This window comes from Leucoraja erinacea, chromosome 16 (genome assembly GCF_028641065.1).
Source record: "Leucoraja erinacea ecotype New England chromosome 16, Leri_hhj_1, whole genome shotgun sequence".
Lineage (NCBI taxonomy): Eukaryota > Metazoa > Chordata > Chondrichthyes > Rajiformes > Rajidae > Leucoraja > Leucoraja erinaceus.
This window is the reverse complement of record NC_073392.1, coordinates 8,395,421-8,415,547: the sequence shown is the minus strand read 5'-3', so window position 1 is coordinate 8,415,547 and position 20,127 is coordinate 8,395,421. Positions and strand designations below refer to the sequence as shown.

Here is a 20,127-nt window from a genome sequence, read left to right as displayed (position 1 = left end):
GAGCTCCAAACCCCCTGGCCCCCATTTGTGTGAGAAAATTGTTCACATCTCTCTCTTCCGCTGCTTCTATCTCTTTTGTTGTGTGGTACCTTTGCATAGATTGCATCTGAGATGCTTATTCAATAGGTGTCTAGGTGCATTTGTATAGTGATCCGTGTACTGAGCTGTATGCAAAAATGAATTTCACTGCACATCAGTACATGTGACAAATATGGTGCCATTACCATTGGCAGATCAAGAACTGAACCCTGCTGGTAACAGCCTTCCAGTTGCCATATATCATCCACCATTCCCCATTGCATCCTGGCACTGAGCCAGTTTTTGATCCATTTTCCCATTCCTCCTTGAATCCCAAGCGTTTCAGTTTTCTTGACAAGCCTGCCATTTACATCATGTCGACTACAAAAAAAACATGCTGCCCTCATTGATCTTCCTTGTTATCTCAAAGGATGCAATCAAGTTTAGCCAAATGTGACCTCCCCTTAAAAAAAAATCCATGCTGGCTGCCCTGAATAATCTGTGCATTTCTAAGTGAAGGTTTACACTGTTCTTTGGCATGGATTCCAACAATTTGCACAATATTGGTTAAACAAACAGGCCTAGAATCACTTGGCTTCTCCCTTCCTCCTTATTAATCAACAATACTTATTCAACAGTTCTTCAATCCACTGCCACTACTCTCGTTGACAGAGAGGAATGGAAAATTGGTCATCTCAGCTCAGAGGAAGATTCTCAACCCAAAACATCACCTATTCCCTCTCTCCAGAGATGCTGCCTGTCCCGCTGAGTTACTCCAGCATTTTGTGCCTCTCTTCGATGTAAACCAGCATCTGCAGTTCCTTCCTACACACAATTTCCCTCTCTTGTTTAGAGTCCATTTTATCTGGGCCTGTGATGTATCTATTTTCAAAGATGACAAACTCCTTAACATTTCCTCTTTTTTGACATTTAACCCATTTAATATGTTGCACTCATTCACCTTATTAATAACATCAGCATTAGTACCCTCAAAATATTTATTAAGAACCTTACGCATACCCTCCAACCAAATATAGATAATTTTCTTAGGTGATCATCGGACTTACGCAAGTGTCTCTGGACATAACCCTTTCGTAAGTTGGGGAGTGTCTGGACTCGAAGGGCCAAATGGCCTCCTCCTGCACCTATTTTCTATGTTTCTATGTTTCTAACCACTGGTCAGTTATCTTTTTGCACACTATGGACTTTGAAAACATCATAACATTAACTTTGATATTTTCTTGTCAATATTTTTTCCCCTTATTTCCTTATTAATTTCATTCCATTACTATCGACATCTTCTCAGCTTTCTATAGAATTACATTTTAGGTGTCTTGTACAGCCCTACACGTTTCTACGCCATAGTATCCAGGGGTCTCTGGATTTTTTTGACCATGTTTATCGTGACCCCTTTAATTCCTTCATTTATCAGTCGGAACAGTGGCAGGCATTAACCTGCAAGCAGCTTTCATTAAAAACTACTTTTCAGCCCAGTAAAATTGATCTTAATTCAACTTAGAAATGTTACTTCTATTTTGAAGACACAAGGAACTGCAGATGCTGGATTCTTGATTAAGACAGAAAGTGCTGAAGTAACTCAGTGGGTCAGGCAGCATCTCTGGAGAGAAGGAAGAATGGTCTCGACCTGAAACGTCACCCACTCCTTCTCTTCAGAGATGCTGCCTGATCCGCCGAGTTATTCCAGCATTTTGGGTCTATCTTCCTATTTTATCTTTGTCCATTTTCATAAACATGCTAAATCTGAATTAAGATCATAATGTCAAAAGTGCTCTCCCAGAATACCACTTCCACCCGCCCAGCAACACTGTGACCAACTGAAGCATACTTCAGTCGAAAAATATACCAGCACAATTGGTAACCATATTGTCCGATACATCAAAGATAGACACAAAATGCTGGAGGAACTCAGCGAGTCAGGCAGCATCTCTGGAAAGAAGGGTCTTGACCCAAAACGTCACCTATTTCTTTTTTTCCAGAGATGCTGCCTGACCCGTTGAGTTACTCCAGCATTTGGGTCACACATTTTGTCCGGTACATCCTTCCACTTCTATCTACCTAACTATTTATTTTCTAAATGTACTATCTACACTCTACCATTACTATTTAAAAATAAGGAGGTTCCAACCTAACGGCAGTTCAGGATTACATCCATGCTAAATTTGCAAAATCACCATGCAATTAACACAAGTCCAGACATTCCTTACTAACGAAAGGGTTACATCCAGGGACACTGACGTAGGTCCGATGTTACGCAGGTCAGAAACAGAAGTGCTACCGCACACTCACAAATTCACTATTTGAGGTGGAGACCACATGGGCATCAGTGGGCTTAAAGAATTGCTTACATAAATGTGAGTTTATAATATTATAATTAAAGGACGTTCCTTTCGGAAGGAGATGAGGAGAAATTTATTTAGTCAGAAGATGGTGAATCTGTGAAATTCTTTGCCATAGAAGGCTGTGGAGGCTGTCAGTGGATATTTTTAAGGCAGAGATAGATAGATTCTTGATTAATACGGGTGTCAGTGGGCAGGTGCTATAGATCTGCACGGGGAGGTAGACGCTCCAGCCCCCACGAGTCTCGGGTAGATGGGGCTCGTAGGCCTGGGAAGGCAGTCCATCTAGGAGAGAGAAAACTCTGATTTAAAACCTCCACTGCCTTGTGGCCGTATCAAGTCATGGAAAAGGCTCAAGGAGTAAACCTCAAGAAAACCCGGAGTGGGAGCCCCTAAGGCAGTTTGTCGTTGTCTACAACCTCGCTCTGGCGGCTCCTGCGACGGCGCTGGTGCCAAACTGTAACGGCCCTGCTGTTCCTATGGATCGATCAGCGACGTGGAGAGGGGGGACGTGGTGCATGGGCAACAGCCTGTCCTCCATATGACTTCGCCCAGGCTTGCATCTGACCAGGTCAGTCGTGACCGAGAGGAGCCTACTACTACTACTACAGGTGTCAGAGGTTATGGGGAGAAGGCAGTAAAATGGGTTTAGGAGGGGGAGATAGATCAGCCATGATTGAATGGCAGATCAGATACACGCTACATAAATGCAATCAAGTCAAACTCAAGTACAATAGATAGAGCAAAGGGGAAGATACAGGGTGAAGAATATAGTTCTCAGCATTGTAACACATTAGTACCACAGACAGAGCCCAATGTCCGCAATGGGGTAGAGGTGAGCAGGACAGTACCCTAGCTTATGGATGGAAGCCTGATAACAGAGGGGAAGAAACTGTTCCTGAGTCCGGTGGTGCGATCTTTCACGTTTCTGTACCTTTTGCTGGACGGGAGCTGGAAGAAGCTGTGACGTCACAATGCCTTGACATTGTTGGCTGCTTCTTTGAGGCAGAGTGTAGATGGAGTCAATGTTTGCCACTACTTCAGCTGGGTGACATCATCGTTCCCTTCCACGTTCTCTCCAATTCTCCAAAACACAAAGCAACTTCAACCAGGCAGCTAATTAAATTGGCAGTCCTAACACTCCTTAAATAAAAAAGTATAAATAGTGACCCCAATTAACAAGTCCAACTGGTAAACACCTCAAATGGATCTTTCCTGGATATGGGCCTGGCAAACAAACAACTGGTATTTAAATGTTTATAAGCAGCCAATATGCTAATAACATAAAGGACTGTTTTATTTAAGGAGGCATGGAGCCAAGTGAAGTCCTGAGATGAGAAATTGCCAGATATTCTGCACTATATTGAAGAGGTGATGGAAAGGTACATGCAGGTAGGTAGACCACACCACGTCTGGGTAATGGTCCAAGCTCACATCTATCACGGGCATTCACCTCCCCACCATCGAAGGGATCTGCAGGAGTCGCTGCCTCATAAGGGGCAGCCAGCATCACCGGGTACCCGCACCAGCTTGGCCACACTCTCAAGAAGGTACAGCAATCTGAAAACTATAACGTCCAGGTTCAGGACCAGTTCTTCCCTGCAACCAACATGTTATTAAACACTACAACCTCCAACTAAGCTCTTAATTACTTTGGAGGGGTGGGGGGGGGCATTGTTTTTGTTCGATCCTAACCTTGGGTGCTGTCTGTGTGGAGTTTGCATGCTCTCCCTGTGACTGCGTGGGTTTCCTCCGGGTGCTCCGGTTTCCTCCCCCATCTCGTAGACGTGTCGGTTTGTCAACTAATTCTCCCCTGTAAATTGCCCCAAATGTGTCGGCAGTGGATGAGAACATGGGATAACGTTGAACTAGTGTTATCGGATGACCGATGGTCAGCGTGGACTCGGCGGGCTGAAGGGCTTGTTTCTAAGCTGTATCTCTAAACTAAACTCAACTAAACAAGTCTTAGGTAGACAAAAGTGCTGGAGAAACTCAGCGGGTGCAACAGCATCTATGGAGCGAAGGAAATAGGCAACGTTTCGGGCCGAAACCCTTCTTCAGACTGAATAAGGGTTTCGGCCCGAAACGGTGCTTATTTCCTATTTCACTTTTGTCTCCCTTCGATTTTCCAGCATCTGCAGTTCCTTCTTAAACAAGTCTTATCCACCAACAAGCATTGTTTCTTATTTGGTGTCAGTGCACATGCCCAGAGGCTTCCATGCTTATTGATTTAGCAATTGGATAACTAACAAAACTCATTTTTATGCCCAATGAAACCAGAGGATTTCTAGGCTATATTATGTATCTATAGAACCTGAACTCGTATTAATGTGCATGCTTAATTGAATATTTCAGAGAATCCACAACATCCTATAAATAACAGCCCCGCTGAAAGTTGGCAAATATATTGAATTAGTGGACTTCTAAAGACCACAACTGTGATCTCCTGCCTAGTGCTCCCTACTTGCTTTCATATAAACAGTTGGACATAGTATTATTTTTATTCCCAGTACACAAAGTTAATTGGTCTCAACTGCAACTGCCTTGGAAGGAGCTAAAATCTCAAAGCCCTCTGTTCAACCAACGCCATTAACAAAATGCATGCATTTAATATATAATGTGCTGTCATTGCAAGGCTCAATTTTAAGATAATATTGTAATTGGTCGCCCAATTATAGGAAGGATGTCAACAAAATAGAGAGAGTACAGAGGAGATTTACTAGAATGTTGCCTGGGTTTCAACAACTAAGTTACAGAGATAGGTTGAATAAGTTAGGTCTTTATTCTCTGGAGCACAGAAGGTTAAGGGGGGACTTGATAGAGGTCTTTAAAATGATGAGAGGGATAGACAGAGTTGATGTGGACAAGCTTTTCCCTTTGAGAATAGGGAAGATTCAAACAAGAGGACATGACTTCAGAATTAAGGGACAGAAGTTTAGGGGTAATATGAGGGGGAACTTCTTTACTCAGAGAGTGGTAGTGGTGTGGAATGAGCTTCCAGTGGAAGTGGTGGAGGCAGGTTCATTGGTATAATTTAAAAATAAATTGGATAGGCATATGGATGAGAAGGGAATGGAGGGTTATGGTATGAGTGCAGGCAGGTGGGACTAAGGGAAAAAAAGTTGTTCGGCACGGACTTGTAGGGCCGAGATGGCCTGTTTCCGTGCTGTAATTGTTATAAGGTTATATGGTTATATGTAATGAAAATCATAGTAAAAGGGAATTAAGGCATATTGAGATGAGGTGGGAAAAGGAATTTGGTTATTAAGTGCGAGAGTGTGGTTGAGGGTAGACACAAAGTGCTGGAGTATCTCAACGGGTCAGGCAGCGTCTCTGCAGAAAAAGGACGGGTGACGTTTTGGGATGAAACCCTTCTTCAGACGGAAAGTAAAGGGGAGGGAAATGGTGGTAGGAAAAAGCCAGGACAAATCAGGGGTGGCAAGGAAGATGACCAAGGAAGTGTGGAGCCCACAATGGCCCATTGTTGGCTGGGGAAGAGGTGACAATGGAGGGCGGTACAGGGATGTGAACAGTGGAACTGGTAGGATGACCAGGGTGGGGGAGGGGGGCGAAGGAACGCAGGGGTTACTTGAAATGAGAGAAATCAACATTCATATCACTGGGTTGTAAGGAACAGCTCATTATATTCGCATTAAGATTTTAAGTGGATAAGCATCATACGAATACCCTTATGTATTTAAGCAAATTAACTCAAAAGCAGTGCATTAATCCTTGGTGTTATTTTACAGCAGCAGAGAAATTAAAAAAAAACTGCAGACGCTGAAAATCGGAAACAAATACGGAAAATGCTGGAAAAACTCCGGAAGTCATTAGAAACAGCAGACTCTGCAAAAACATTTAAAATAAAAGTGGCAAATAGCTTGTTTATTCATCTTCATTCTCCCTAATTCACTTTAAAAATATAAAAAGAGACAATCCACCAAAAATCCCATATCAGGCAGTTAATAGAGGGCAGCATAGTGGTGCAGCGGTAGATCTGCTGCCTTACAGCACCAGACACACGGGTTCAATCTGAGTATGGGTGCTGCCTGTACGGAGTTTGCACGTTCCCCCTGTGAGCTTGTGGGTTTTCTCTGGATGCTCTGGTTTCCTCACACACTCCAAAGACCTACCGGTTTGTAGGTTAATTGGCTTCAGTAAAAAAAAAATTGTTCCTAGTGTGTAGGATAGTGCTAGTGTACGGGGTGATCACTGGTCTGGGGGGCCGAAGGGCCTGTTTCTGTGCTGTATCTCTAAAGTCTAAAGTCAGAACATATAGAAACATAGAAACATAGAAAATAGGTGCAGGAGTAGGCCATTCGGCCCTTCGAGCCTGCATCGCCATTCAATATGATCATGGCTGATCATCCAACTCAGTATCCCGTACCTGCCTTCTCTCCATACCCCCTGATACCTTTAGCCACAAGGGCCACATCTAACCCTCTTAAATATAGCCAATGAACTGGCCTCAACTACATTCTGTGTACATAGATAGTGTGCACAAATGGTTTCACTTGAACCAAATTAAACTGTGTTCCCTCTGTATCAGAATGCTGGATATTTGAGGGGATGTTTCTTCATAGAAAGTTGACAGAACCAGGAAAAGTTGATGTTAATAATCAATAACAAGGGATCTATTACACATCGTTTTCCAGGGATTCAAATTTCATGAAAGATTGTCCTTTTAAAATAAAAAATCATTGTATCAATACCTTTTCTACTTATGTGCCATTATTTATTTCTTAAACACGCACTGAAAAATCCATGTACGATTTTGTTCATATTGATCCCATTATAAAGTGCAACTGGGATAGAGGCTCCCGATCTGAAACATCACCTATCCATGTTCTCCAGGGATGCTTGTGGGTTTTCTCTGGGTTTTTCTATATACCATCTATAATTGGATGCAGGAGCTGAAGAAAAGATGAAATAAAACTTAAGGATAAAACTGAAGCTTTTCCTCTAATCTTTAAAAGGCAACCAACATTCTGTTTGATTTATTCCAGCGTTTAGTGGATATATTCTGCAATGTTTTCATGCTCCCAGAACACAGAGGCCATCATACTTCAGGTCTAGGCGTTGTAAGCAATGACTATGGAATGTCAGAGGTTGAGGGGAGACTCAGATGGATAGGACAGGTTTGGAGGGATATGGACCGAACGCAGGCAGGAGGGACTAGTGTAGATGGGACATTGTTGGTCGGTGTGGGCAAGTTGGGCCGAAGGGTCTGTTTCTACTTTGTAGTGAGACCACACCTGGAGTATTGTGTGCAGTTTTGATCCCCTAATTTGAGGAAGGACATTCTTGCTATTGAGGGAGTGCAGCGTAGGTTTACAAGGATAATTCCCGGGATGGCAGGACTGTCATATGCGGAGAGAATGGAGCTGCTGGGCTTGTACACTCTGGAGTTTAGCAGGTTGAGAGGGGATCTTATTGAAACATATAAGATTGTTAAGGGTTTGGACCCGCTAGAGGCAGGAAACATGTTCCCGATGTTGCAGGCATCCAGAACCAGGGGCCACAGCTTAAGAATAAGGGGTAAGCCATTTTGAATGGAGACGAGGAAACACTTTTTCTCACAGAGAGTTGTGAGTCTGTGGAATTCTCTGCCTCGGAGGATGGTGGGGGCAGGTTCTCTGGATACTTTCAAGAGAGATCTAGATAGGGCTCTTGAAGATAGTGGAGTCAGGGGATATGGGGAGAAGGCAGGAATGGGGTACTGATTGGTGATGATCACATTGAATGGCGGTGCTGGCTCGAAGGGCCGAATGGCCTAGTCCTGCACCTATTGTCTATTGTCTACTGTCTATTGACTTGATAGGAGCATATAAAATTATGAGAGGCTTAAATAGGGTAGACAGGCAGTACCTGTTTCCCCAGGGTGGAAATGCCCTACACCAGAGTGCATGGCTGCTATAAGGTGAGAGGGGGGAAGTTTAATGGAGATGTGCGGGGTAAGTTTTGTTTTTTACACAGAGGGTGCTGCGGTCTGGATTACACTGCCAGGGATGGTGGTGGAGGCCGATACCACAGTGGCATTTAAGAGGCTTTTAGATAGGCACATGGAAGTACAAGGAATAAAGGGATATGGATCATGTACAGGCAGATTAGGTCAGTTTAACTTGGCATCATGTTCGGCACAATCATTGTGGGCTGAAGGATCTGTTCCTGTGCTGCACTATGTTCTGCATGCTATGTTCTGCACACCCTCATATCCTTCACATATAATCATTACCACCATTAAATATTTAATGTTTGGGTTTTTTTCAAATAAATCTTTTAGTACATTGCAACTATGTTGAGTCTCTTTTGAATTAACAGTGGCGACTCTAATACAGGATGATGGTGAGTTCCAATGCTGACTGAAACTGATAAGATGCTTCCCAGGGAGCAGAAGCCACAACTCATTGAATTTTCCTCCTCTTACGAGCCCGCAAGTATTTCGTGACCAATGCAACTTTAACAGCCACATAATCGCAGCAAAATTCTTGTTGCACTCCCTCAACAGTTCCACAACCACAAAGATTATGCTGAGAAAGTTGCACGATGCTCCTCATTGTACTAGTTTGCGGTGCATCATTTCAATCTGCGGTGTTGAAACGCAGGCTACATTTTCTAACACTGTAGGCATCATCCTGTACAGCACAGGTGGCTAGTAATGAGATTTATTAAATATATTAAAGGGCGGGTACGGTGGCGCAGCGGTAGAGCTGCTGCCTTAGAGCACCGGAGACCCAGGTTCGATCCTGACTACGGGTGCTGTCTGCACGGAGTTTGAACGTTCTCCCCGTGACCGCGTGGGTTTTCCCTGGGTGCTCCGGTTTCCTCCCACACTCCAAAGACATGTGGGTTTGTAGATTAATTAGCTTGATAAAGTTGCCCCTAATGTTTGTAGAATAGTGTTAATTTGCAGGGATCGCTGGCCGGCACAGATTCAGTGGCCCGAAAGGCCTGGTTCCGCACTGTATCTCTAAACTAAAGTAAACTAAGCAAGCAGATTCGAGGACATAAGTGTTTGAGAACAGTGCAAATTAACACTATCCTACACACTGTGTTCATTCAGTGGGCTCTGTACATTGAACAAATATGATTGAGTAGATGATTGTATTAGATGCAATAGGCGGTCCTGTTGCTTAGGTAACTATGAACACTTGTGGACCTTGTTACCTATCATTTGAGACAAACATTCATGTAACTAGTCTCCTGCCGTGGTATATACATTATCTGTCACGGATTTAAACACAATTTAATTAAGTAATAAATGATCAAATCCCAAGGTGACAAAGCAATGGATACGAACTGTTCATAAATATGTCCCAACGTATTTGATTTACAAGCAGAAAGCTACTCCAAGGAAAAGAAAAGAAAACTCAAGTTTCCTAGTACCTGTATTGTTTTATGATGGAAACATTTTGTGCAGAAGCAAATGGAACCCATTGTCCCAGACAAACAGTTTGTGTGGCGCAGTTCACAAATCATCTTCTAAAGACGTGTTAATGATACAGACCAAGACAATCTTTCATCATAGTCATTGACAATCAGATGCTTGATTGACAGAGCAGTTCCTTATCTAATTGACATTCATACTGTATATGAAATCTTAAAGTATTAAATACAGATAGAAAATTAAAAATAGTGTTTAGCTTCATAAGGAAATGAAACAATGCAGCTGATGTAAAACAGATTTTCACTGATATGTCACCAGAAATTAGCTTCAACCAAGTGATTTGTCTAAACAGAATTTTTCCCTCTTTATAGTTAAGGATGCTGATATTTGAGGAAGGATATTATGATCTGCAGTGGGACATGATATTCACACAGAAGCACTAATGTGAATGGTACACATACATTTTTCCCATTACCCCTCGTGTTATATCACATTGATTTTGTTACATCGAGGCTCATTGGTGCCGGCTCTGATTTGTTCTGAACCTTTTCATACCTCTAGTTTCCCCCTCCCCTGACTCTCCGTCTGCAGAACGGTCTCAACGCGAAACTCCTCCAGAGATCCTGCCTGACCCGCTGAGTTACTCCATCATTTTGTGTCTATCTTTGGTGTAAACCAGTATCTGCAGTTCCTTCCTTCTAAATTAACACAGTGCTCTTCAGGTTAACCTGCCATGTTCTACTCAAATACTAGAGGGCATACTTTTAAGGCGAAAGGTGCAAAGTTTAAAGTGCGCAGGGCAAGATTTGTTTTGAGACACAGAGAGTAGTGAGTGCCAAGAATGCACTGCCGGGGATAGGGATGGAGGCAGACACAATAGAGACTTTTAAGGGACCTTTGCATAGGCACGTAGATATGCAGGGAATGGAGAGACATGTTCAGATGGATTAGAGTTGGTCTTGGCATTGAATTCAGCATAGAAATTGTGGGCCGAAGAACATGTTCTTGTGCTGCACTATTTTCCATATGCTTTTCTTCATAAACATGAATACATTCAAACTCTGCAGCTCACATTATCACTTGCGTTAATTATTAAATACCCTCCAAATACCCAAGCTTACATGCTCCTATTCCCCAAATCACAATATAAAATGTTAAGTTCTCAGTCTGGTGCTCACCACCCCATATCTTTGCCTTACTTATTGCAACAGTTCTTCCAGCTTTTCATCTTTGCTTTCCTACTGCGATGGCTTATCCGACCATTACTACCTTCCCTCCATATCCCGCCTACCACCTACCTATCTACCCGCTTCCCCGCTCAGGTGAATCCATCCGAAATTCAGGAATTCCCTCTTAAATCGCGTTAAAAATGGTCCCCATAACCGTCCCTTGTGAATGGTGAACATGTCTTGAAACATGAATCCATTCTGCCAGCATCATAAAATCAAGAAGTGAAAACTCTTAGTTGATACCCTCACTTTGGAAGACATAAACAATATTCCACTGGGAATAATGGATAGCCACGAACCATCGCCAGGCAAGAGCTTCTTTGATGGTGAGGAAGAAACGATACAACAGGAAAACTGAATACTGAAGGGTTATGGGGAGAAGGCAGGTGAATGGGGTTGAGAGGGAAAAATCGATCAGCCATGTTAGAATGGCGGAGTAAACTTAGAAACATAGAAAATAGGTGCAGGAGCAGGCCATTCGGCCCTTCGAGCCTGCATTCAATATGATCATGGCTGATCATCCAACTCAGTATCCTCTACCTGCCTTCTCTCCATACCCCCTGATCCCTTTAGCCACAAGGGCCACATCTAACTCCCTCTTAAATATAGCCAATGAACTGGCCTCAACTACCTTCTGTGGCAGAGAATTCCAGAGATTCACCACTCTCTGCGTGAAAAAAGTTCTTCTCATGTCGGTCCTAAAAGATTTCCCCCTTATCCTTAAACTGTGACCCCTTGTTCTGGACTTCCCCAACATCGGGAACAATCTTCCTGCATCTAGCCTATCCAACCCCTTAAGAATTTTGTAAGTTTCTATAAGATCCCCCCTCAATCTTCTGAATTCTAGCGAGTACAAGCCAAGTCTATCCAGTCTTTCTTCATATGAAAGTCCTGACATCCCAGGAATCAGTCTGGTGAACCTTCTCTGTACTCCCTCTATGGCAATAATGTCTTTCCTCAGATTAGGAGACCAAAACTGTATGCAATACTCCAGGTGTGGTCTCACCAAGACCCTGTACAACTGCAGTAGAACCTCCCTGCTCCTATACTCAACATAGAAACTTGATGGCCTGAATGGCCTAATTCAGCTACGACTACATATGAACTTGTAAATAGTTAAAATTATCAACTAAGAGTTGTTGATTTTTTTTTCCAGAACAGCTTTTACGTTTAGTATATGTAGTGAGCATGTGTGCTTAATGTAGATGAGAAATGATGATATCCATAATGAAAATGTAACAGTTACATTTTAAACTGCAAATCTATTGAGGACATAACGGTGGTTAATTACTGCTGACAATTTGGACAGCATTTGCATTATCCACTACAAACACACGGGTTACAGCACAAGACAAGGCAAAAAAAGACACCCTGGGGAGTTAAACTGTGTTATTTGCAATGAGATTGAAACAGGAATGAGTTATCAACATAAACCCAACCCCATGATTATATTATGCTTTTGCGACATATTACATTCTATGCTATTTCATTCAGATAGTCCTAATGGTGCTTTGGGGAATTTGATCATAACAAGTTCAATATTTTTTTTATAATTTTCTTTGGTTGCAGTTATTTGGACGTCCGTAGCATAATGTGTTGCATTATATATGTTAGTGAATCAGCACTTCTTTACGGAATACGCAGAAGTCGTAGCAATTAAAACATAAAAACAGAAGCAACATTTACTCTCCAACTAATCCCAAGTGGCTGCCCTATATCCATAAGATAGATGCAAAATGCTGGAGGAACTCAGATGCTGGAGCATTTCTGGACAGAAGGAATGGGTGACATTTTGGTTTGAGACCCTTCTTCACATCTATGCCTGTCTATCTATACATAGAAACATAGAAACATACAAACATAGAAATTAGGTGCAGGAGTAGGCCATTCGGCCCTTCGAGCCTGCACCGCCATTCAATATGATCATGGGTGATCATCCAACTCAGTATCCCGTACCTGCCTTCTCTCCATACCCCCTGATCCCCTGAGCCACAAGGGCCACATCTAACTCCCTCTTAAATATAGCCAATGAACTGGCCTCAACTACCCTCTGTGGCAGAGAGTTCCAGAGATTCACCACTCTCTGTGTGAAAAAAAGTTCTTCTCATCTCGGTTTTAAAGGATTTCCCCCTTATCCTTAAGCTGTGACCCCTTGTCCTGGAGTTCCCCAACATCGGGAGCAATCTTCCTGCATCTAGCCTGTCCAACCCCCTTACAAATTTTGTAAGTTTCTATAAGATCCCCTCTCAATCTCCTAAATTCTAGAGAATATAAACCAAGTCTATCCAGTCTTTCTTCATAAGACAGTCCTGACATCCCAGGAATCAGTCTGGTGAACCGTCTCTGCACTCTATACTGTGTCTATCTATACTGTACAGTCTGAAGAAGGGTCTCAACCTGAGACGTCACCCATTCCTTCTATCCAGAGATGCTGCCTGTCCCGCTGAGCATTTTGTATCCATCTTTGGTGTAAACCAGCATCTGCAGTTCCTTCCTACACATTTTGTCTGCCCTATATCCATGTCGTTTTTATTCCATTTTGCATGTTAAATGTTGACTTGGCATTCACTTCTTCCAATTTGACTCGTACATTTCATAGCCTCGCAGAACAAAGTAAAAATAGCAAAATCCTATCACTTCATAAATCTAAATACAAGGAGTGAATCTGAGATTATGAATCATAGTTGAATTTGACTGTATTATAAAAGCTTTATTTTCTTGTGTCCACATCCACCCATTATTCCCTCTGCCCCACCCATCCCCAGTTCTCAATATTCTTCCCTCTAGCTTGACATGTCGCTCCTGGAATCGAGAACCAGCGGACATAGCTTTAAGGTGAGATATATCCCTTCGGGCTAACGGAATCAAGGGATATGGGGAGAAAGAAGGAACAAGGTACTGATTTTGGATGATCGATGTTAACTCAAAGGATCGAATGGCCTACTCCTGCACCGATTTTCTACTATGTTTCTAAGGTGAGGGGGAAAAGATTTAGTAGGAATCATAGGGGTAACTTTTTCCACACAGAGGGTGGTGGGTGTATGGAAGAAGCTGTCGGAGGGGGTAGTTGAGGCAGGTTGTATCGCAGTGTTTGAGAAACATTTGGACAGGTACATGGAAAGGACAGGTTTAGAGTGATATGGGCCAAAAGCAGGCAGGTGGGGTTTGTGTAGATGGGACATGTTGGTCAGCGTGGGCATGTTGGGCTATTTCCATGCTGCATGACCCTATGATTCTTCTTTCCTTTGACACCCTTTTATATCCATTTCACCTCTTGCCTTTGCGACCTATTCCACCCATCTGCCAGTTTAAACCCATTAAGGAATTAGATTCTGCACTAACTGCACTGAAATTTGAGGAGCTGACGATGGATGGACATTCAGCCATTGAGGGTGAACAGAAGTTCTCCAGGGTGGTGCAAGGAAAAATACAAAACAGCTACCTGCGTTTCCATGCTGTATGACTCTACCACATGCATTGTTCCACTGCACAGTGGTGCCTCCTTCTCTCCCACCCCTCCCACCAAGCGACCGAATGCTTGGATTACAGGTCTCGAAGCTTACCCTAAACTTTATGAACCAGGGTGCTTTGTTTTTTAATGAGCTGGGTGGAGACCAGGACATCGGGGCCACACGCTTGATGTAGACTATTGGAAAATCAATCGTATTTGACAGTTTCCCTCAGCCCATCGATTACCCACCCGCGTGGAAGAGGATTCAAAGCCTGACGTTTGCGATTTGGAAGAGAAAGTGAACGCGAGCCTCGTGCAATGTCCCTGGAGATGATCTGAACTGTGTTGGCATCGGCAATTGCCATCAAAGCGCAGGGAAGACACCCACATCTAGGAGATCCGTGATCAATATGGCCAGGTGGACCAGCATTGGAAACATGTTTGTTGCATTGTACAGAAAGAGTGTCAGGGGTTATGGGGAGAAGGCAGGGGGATGGGGCTAGTGGGGAGAGACTTCATGGACTCGAATGCCCAATCCTGCTCCAATCACTCATGAACTTGTGAATCCTGTCAAATGCGCCGCCAGTTTTGTTTTAAAATTTCCTACGGATTTCTTCTGACGGTGCAAATATTACGCATGACTCGTTATTCTTGCAGTGGCCACAGTTGCAGCGGCTGCGGCTGGGTTTAAAAAATGCCATTTCATATCCCCACAACTAACCGCACGCTCGCAGTCTGTCTGCAGGTCGCTGGGCTCGTTAACAATCCCTGCGCCAGGATACGCACGCCACGGCGATTTTGTCCCTACATCAACAACAACAACAACAACTGCAAATGCCCGCTGATCAAGAATCCACACCTCAATCCCCTGTACAAAACTTTCTCGCCCCCTCCATGGGTAAAAGCTGCGGATGAAAAACCAACCCGGATTGGCGGGGCAGAGCGAGCAGAATCCATCATCATGGGGATTGATAGGTTTCTATTAACTCGACTCTTGTTCTTCACGTTGCCTTGCTACTGAAATAGCATCGATTGCAGTTATAACGCGGTAAGGTGCACCTGCTATTTGAGACTCGATTAAAAACCCGTCTAAGACACAGAGCCGGTCCTGGTAATGATTTAACCAGAGATTTAACCTGGATCAGTGACGCTTGGCACTGATGTGTGAAATCCTTCACCCTCGCAGGGTCCCGCGTGTGTGTGTGTGTGTGTGTGTGTGTGGTGGGGGTGCGCTCGCTCTGAAGGGAAAAGCCACGGGCATCTCCTGTCCGTCCCGGTAAGTCAACCGGAGAAGTTGAGCTGCTGTCAAAGGCTTTTACCCCTTGTCAACCATGGTGGTCGCGGTGGAAGGGTAGGAGGGGGAAGGAGGGAAGGAGGGAAGGAGGGAAGGAGGGAAGGAGGGAAGGAGGGAAGGAGGGAAGGAGGGAGGGAAGGAAGGAGGGAAGGAAGGAGGGAAGGAGGGAAGGAGGGAAGGAGGGAGGGAAGGAGGGAAGGAAGGAAGGAAGGAAGGAAGGAAGGAAGGAAGGAAGGAAGGAAGGAAGGAAGGAAGGAAGGAAGGAAGGAAGGAAGGAAGGAAGGAGGAGAAGGAAGGAGGGAAGGAAGGAAGCGTTTGGAATTGGAAGGGCGCACAGTCAGTTAGTACTGACCCGTCACAATAGTGGGTTGCATCTTGAGAGATTGGGGAGGGGGAAGCTCGGGTTTTTTGTTGTGGTGTGCCATGAATCTTGGCAACTCTTGGTGCAGAAGGAGGTGAGCAGCGGCGGAAGACAGAGCTCCGAGCGACACTACCCAATGTAGCACCTTGTCTCCGCTTGGCGCAGTTCCAACCCGCCCCCGTTACACAGGGAAGGTCGGTGAGCGGCTGGTGGCAGCCCGACTACAGAGCACGGCTCCCCCTCCTTCTCGCTCTTGCTGTGGGTTCTTCAGTCCTAGTGTTACTCCAGCACCCACGTTCCCGAATATCACCGCAAGCCCACCTCTCCATTCTTCCCCACTATCTTCCCATGCACCGTCCAGGCTCGTCCTTACACCGACGTCTCGGCGCCCAAACCTCATCGGTTCCCTCCAAACTACAATCCAGATCCAACACCCGTCTCCCGGTCGCTCATTCCATCTCAAAGCCAAGTGGTGAGAAATCGTGTTAGACGTGAACCAGAGGGACTCTTGCCCACAGGATCCGCGATACCTATACACACACACGCATTGTAGATACCTGTATTACAAACACACACTCACACACACACACACACACACACACACACTCACAAACACAACTACACACACACAGACACACTCACTCACACACACAGATACACACACACTGGCACACACAGACAGATACACACAGACACGCACGCACACACACTGCAGATACCTGCACACACAGCCACACATAGACACACACATATGCAGACACACACACACAGACACACATACACACGCACACACACACACACACACACACGTACACACACACACACACACACACAGACACACACACACACATAGACACACACACACACACAGGCACAGGCACACACACACACACACACACACACAAGCGCACACACACACACACACACACACACAGGCACACACACACACACACACACAGGCACACACACATACACACACACACACACACACACACAGACACACACACACAGGCGCACACACACACACACACACACACACACACACACACACACACACACACACACACACACACACACACACACACACAATAGAGCCCCCATCCCCGTACCTGGGCGGTGGAGATAAAGTTGCTCAAGTGTTGGCGGTAGTTGTCCGTGACCGTACACCAAGGCGCACGTCGCTATCCCGATGCAGAGGAGCGCAGACATTGTAGATACCATCGCGGCGCTCTGCGAGGGAGGAAGCATTGAATAAACTTACACCGCCCTCAGCTCCGGGAAACTGCATCCCCCCAAAACACTGCCAGCTTTCTGCCTCGAAGTTGCAAACGAAACCCCTCGCATCTCAAAAAAAGCACAGCCCGAGCCGGAGTAAAATCCCTCTCGACGCTCCAACCAGCAAGTGTCGAGAAAGTTTAGAGAGAGGGAGGGAGGGAGAGAGAGAGGGGTGTGTGTGTGAGGAAGGCGGTGTCATGTGCTCATTTCTTGCCGGCTGCTAAACTGATTTGAAAAACCTGCGGGCGATGCTCCCACAAGGACCTAGCACCAGCGGCGTTTCACCCAGCGTGGAGCGCGTCTGAGTAGCGGGGGCAACGTGTGGGGATGTCCATTCATCACCTGTCCTTGTTTGTTTTTCCTTCTCCCTTTCTTCTTCTCCCCTCGAGAAGAAAACAAAAAAGCTTCAACCGGTCAACTACTTACCAGAAAACACTTGCCGTTCCCATATCCTGATCAGAAGCATCTCCAGAAACACACGGCCCGCCACTCCGCGCAGTCCCCCTCTCCCCAGAGAGACAGCCCCAGGTTAGAAGGAAGGTCGAGCACCAGTCATCCCAAAAGACCCTGTCAAGCCGCCTGTCTTTTTGTTTTCAGGTTCTGTCTTGATACTTCGCTGGCGGACAGCCTTGTCGGAGAGATTTGCAGCCCTGCTCGAGCTGATAGCGGTGCGGAACACTGTTCAGATGCAGGGGAGAGCGAGTCGGGACGGCTTGAGTCAGCGGCAACCGGCAACAGCGCTCCAAAGCCGCAATCTCTCACTCCTGTGTCTCACTCCCTTCTCTCGCCGTCACTCCCCATCTCTCTCCCTCTCCCTCTCTCTTAGAGGACCTTGCCCAGACCGCAGGCCAAAAGATTCAGCCCGGTCCAGAGCCAATCTCAGCCGGAATATCTGCATCCACCGGGCCTTTGAGTGGAGAGGCGAGGAAGTGCAGTGCGCGTCAGACACCCACTGAGATGTTTGGAGCCTGTTCTCAGCGACAAGGGGCCACAGATCGGTCAGGTGCGCCGGTGAATCTCATGTCAAAGTTGACAAGAGGGACATCCTCCCTGCGTGGCAGCACCACGGACACACGTCAGGGCGAAGGGGGTCGATCAACGTGATAATAGCAAGCAACTTGTACCAAAGATAGATTAAAAAAAAAACGCTGGAGTAACTCAGCGGGTCAGGCAGCATCACTGGAGAACACGGATAGGTTTCAGGTCGGTGCGGATCTGGAGAAGGCTTCTAACCCGCAACATCTCCAATCCATCTTCTCCCTGGATGCTGCCCGACCCGCTGAGCTATTCGAACAGACGAAATGTGTATGAAGGAACTGCAGATGCTGGTTTAAACCAATGGTAGACACAACACGCTGGACCATCTCAGCGAGACAGGCAGCATCTCTGGAGAGATTATTTCTCTCTTCTCCAGCATTTTGTGTCGATATATATATTGACTTTAAATTGAGGTCCGCATCACAAATAAAATATATATGAATGGATGTAAGCAAATGGCAAAGTGCTTGAGGAACTCAGCGGGGTAGGCAGGAATTGTTTCGGGTCGAGACCCTTCTTCGCACTGTCATGCCCCTCCACAGATGCTGCCCAACCCGCGGAGTTACTCCAGTACTTTGTGTTTTGCTTAAGGATGCCAGCATCTGCAGTTCCTCGCGTCTCCCATCAATGTGTTTAATTCTGTCTGACACGCAAATCTTTTTGCTGACCTAGAAGGTAGACTCAAAATTGCTGGAGTAACTACAGCGGGGCTGGGAGCATCTCTGGAGAGAAGGGATGGGCGACGATTCGGTCCTTCGGACGTTGCTGGCACAGCTTTGAGAAGCGTGGAGTGAGTGGTGCCCCCCCGCGGTCTCCGAGTGGCCCTCTCTGTTCGGCTGACACTCACACCCTCTCCTCCCTTGTCCCTAGCCTCTGATCTCGCTTCTTACCTGCAGGACGGGAGGGAGGGAGGGAGGCGAGATCTCCGGCCACCGGAGGCTTGGAAACGCCGGCTTCACGGGGGAGACGGAGCGGCCACGACCATTCCTTCTCCAAGGCCCCCACAGAGAACCGTGAACTTTTTTTTTTCTTTTCTCTCTCGGGGAGCCCTGACTGCGAGCCGAGTCCACACGGCGACCGCTATAGAGCGGAGGGAGGAGGGATGGCTGTCATTCCGAACACCCTGTCAAGGACGCCGGCGGCATCCCTTCTCGCTGCATTCCGCTTCAGAAAGTCGATACAGTGTCCCGGCGCGTTAATTCATTATTTACAGCGGCCAGAGGAGGAAGCTAACACACAGCCGGCCTCTCTCCCCCCGCCTGATTATCACCCGAATCCAAGAGGAGAAGGCGGTTCCAATGTCTTTGGCCCCGGCGCTCCTACCACTGTTTCAATTCCATGCATCTTTCTTCACTGAAACTTACACCGCGTCTTAAAGCGACACCGCCCGCTGTAACACTCCGGCGCTGAATTATCACCCAGTGACCTGCAGATTTTACTCATCATTCCTCGGCCTTTTTTTGTTGTTGTTGCTAAAGGTTGCCCGCCCTGCTTTGCTCGATTCTATTTACACCACCAAAGTAGAGAGGCGTGGAGTCGCCAAAGATTAGATTAGACACAAAAACTCAGCGGGACAGGCAGCATCTCTGGCGAGACCCTTCTCCTGACTGGAATTAGGCCCTTCGGCCCAACTTGCACATGCCGACCAACTACACTAGTCCAACCTTCATGCATTTGGACCATATACCTCTAAACCTGTCCTACCTAGTGGCAAATA

General features: G+C 45.8%; 1 protein-coding gene across 5 annotated transcripts in view; it reads right to left on the bottom strand.

Annotated features, from left to right (window-relative positions):
• LOC129704505 (chemokine-like protein TAFA-1) overlaps positions 1-19,926 on the bottom strand; it is a 366,980-nt gene extending 347,054 nt beyond the window's left edge. For 3 of the 5 annotated variants that reach the window (XM_055647637.1, XM_055647636.1, XM_055647640.1), the window contains exon 1: positions 17,207-17,498. In XM_055647637.1, coding sequence (XP_055503612.1) covers positions 17,207-17,345 — 139 coding nt within the window. In that variant the 5' untranslated portion in view covers positions 17,346-17,498. Of the gene's footprint in view, positions 1-17,206; positions 17,499-17,798; positions 18,134-19,300 lie in introns of those variants that run through there. The other 2 variants (XM_055647638.1, XM_055647639.1) reach the window with 2 other exon arrangements.
• Positions 19,927-20,127: the final 201 nt, after the last annotated feature.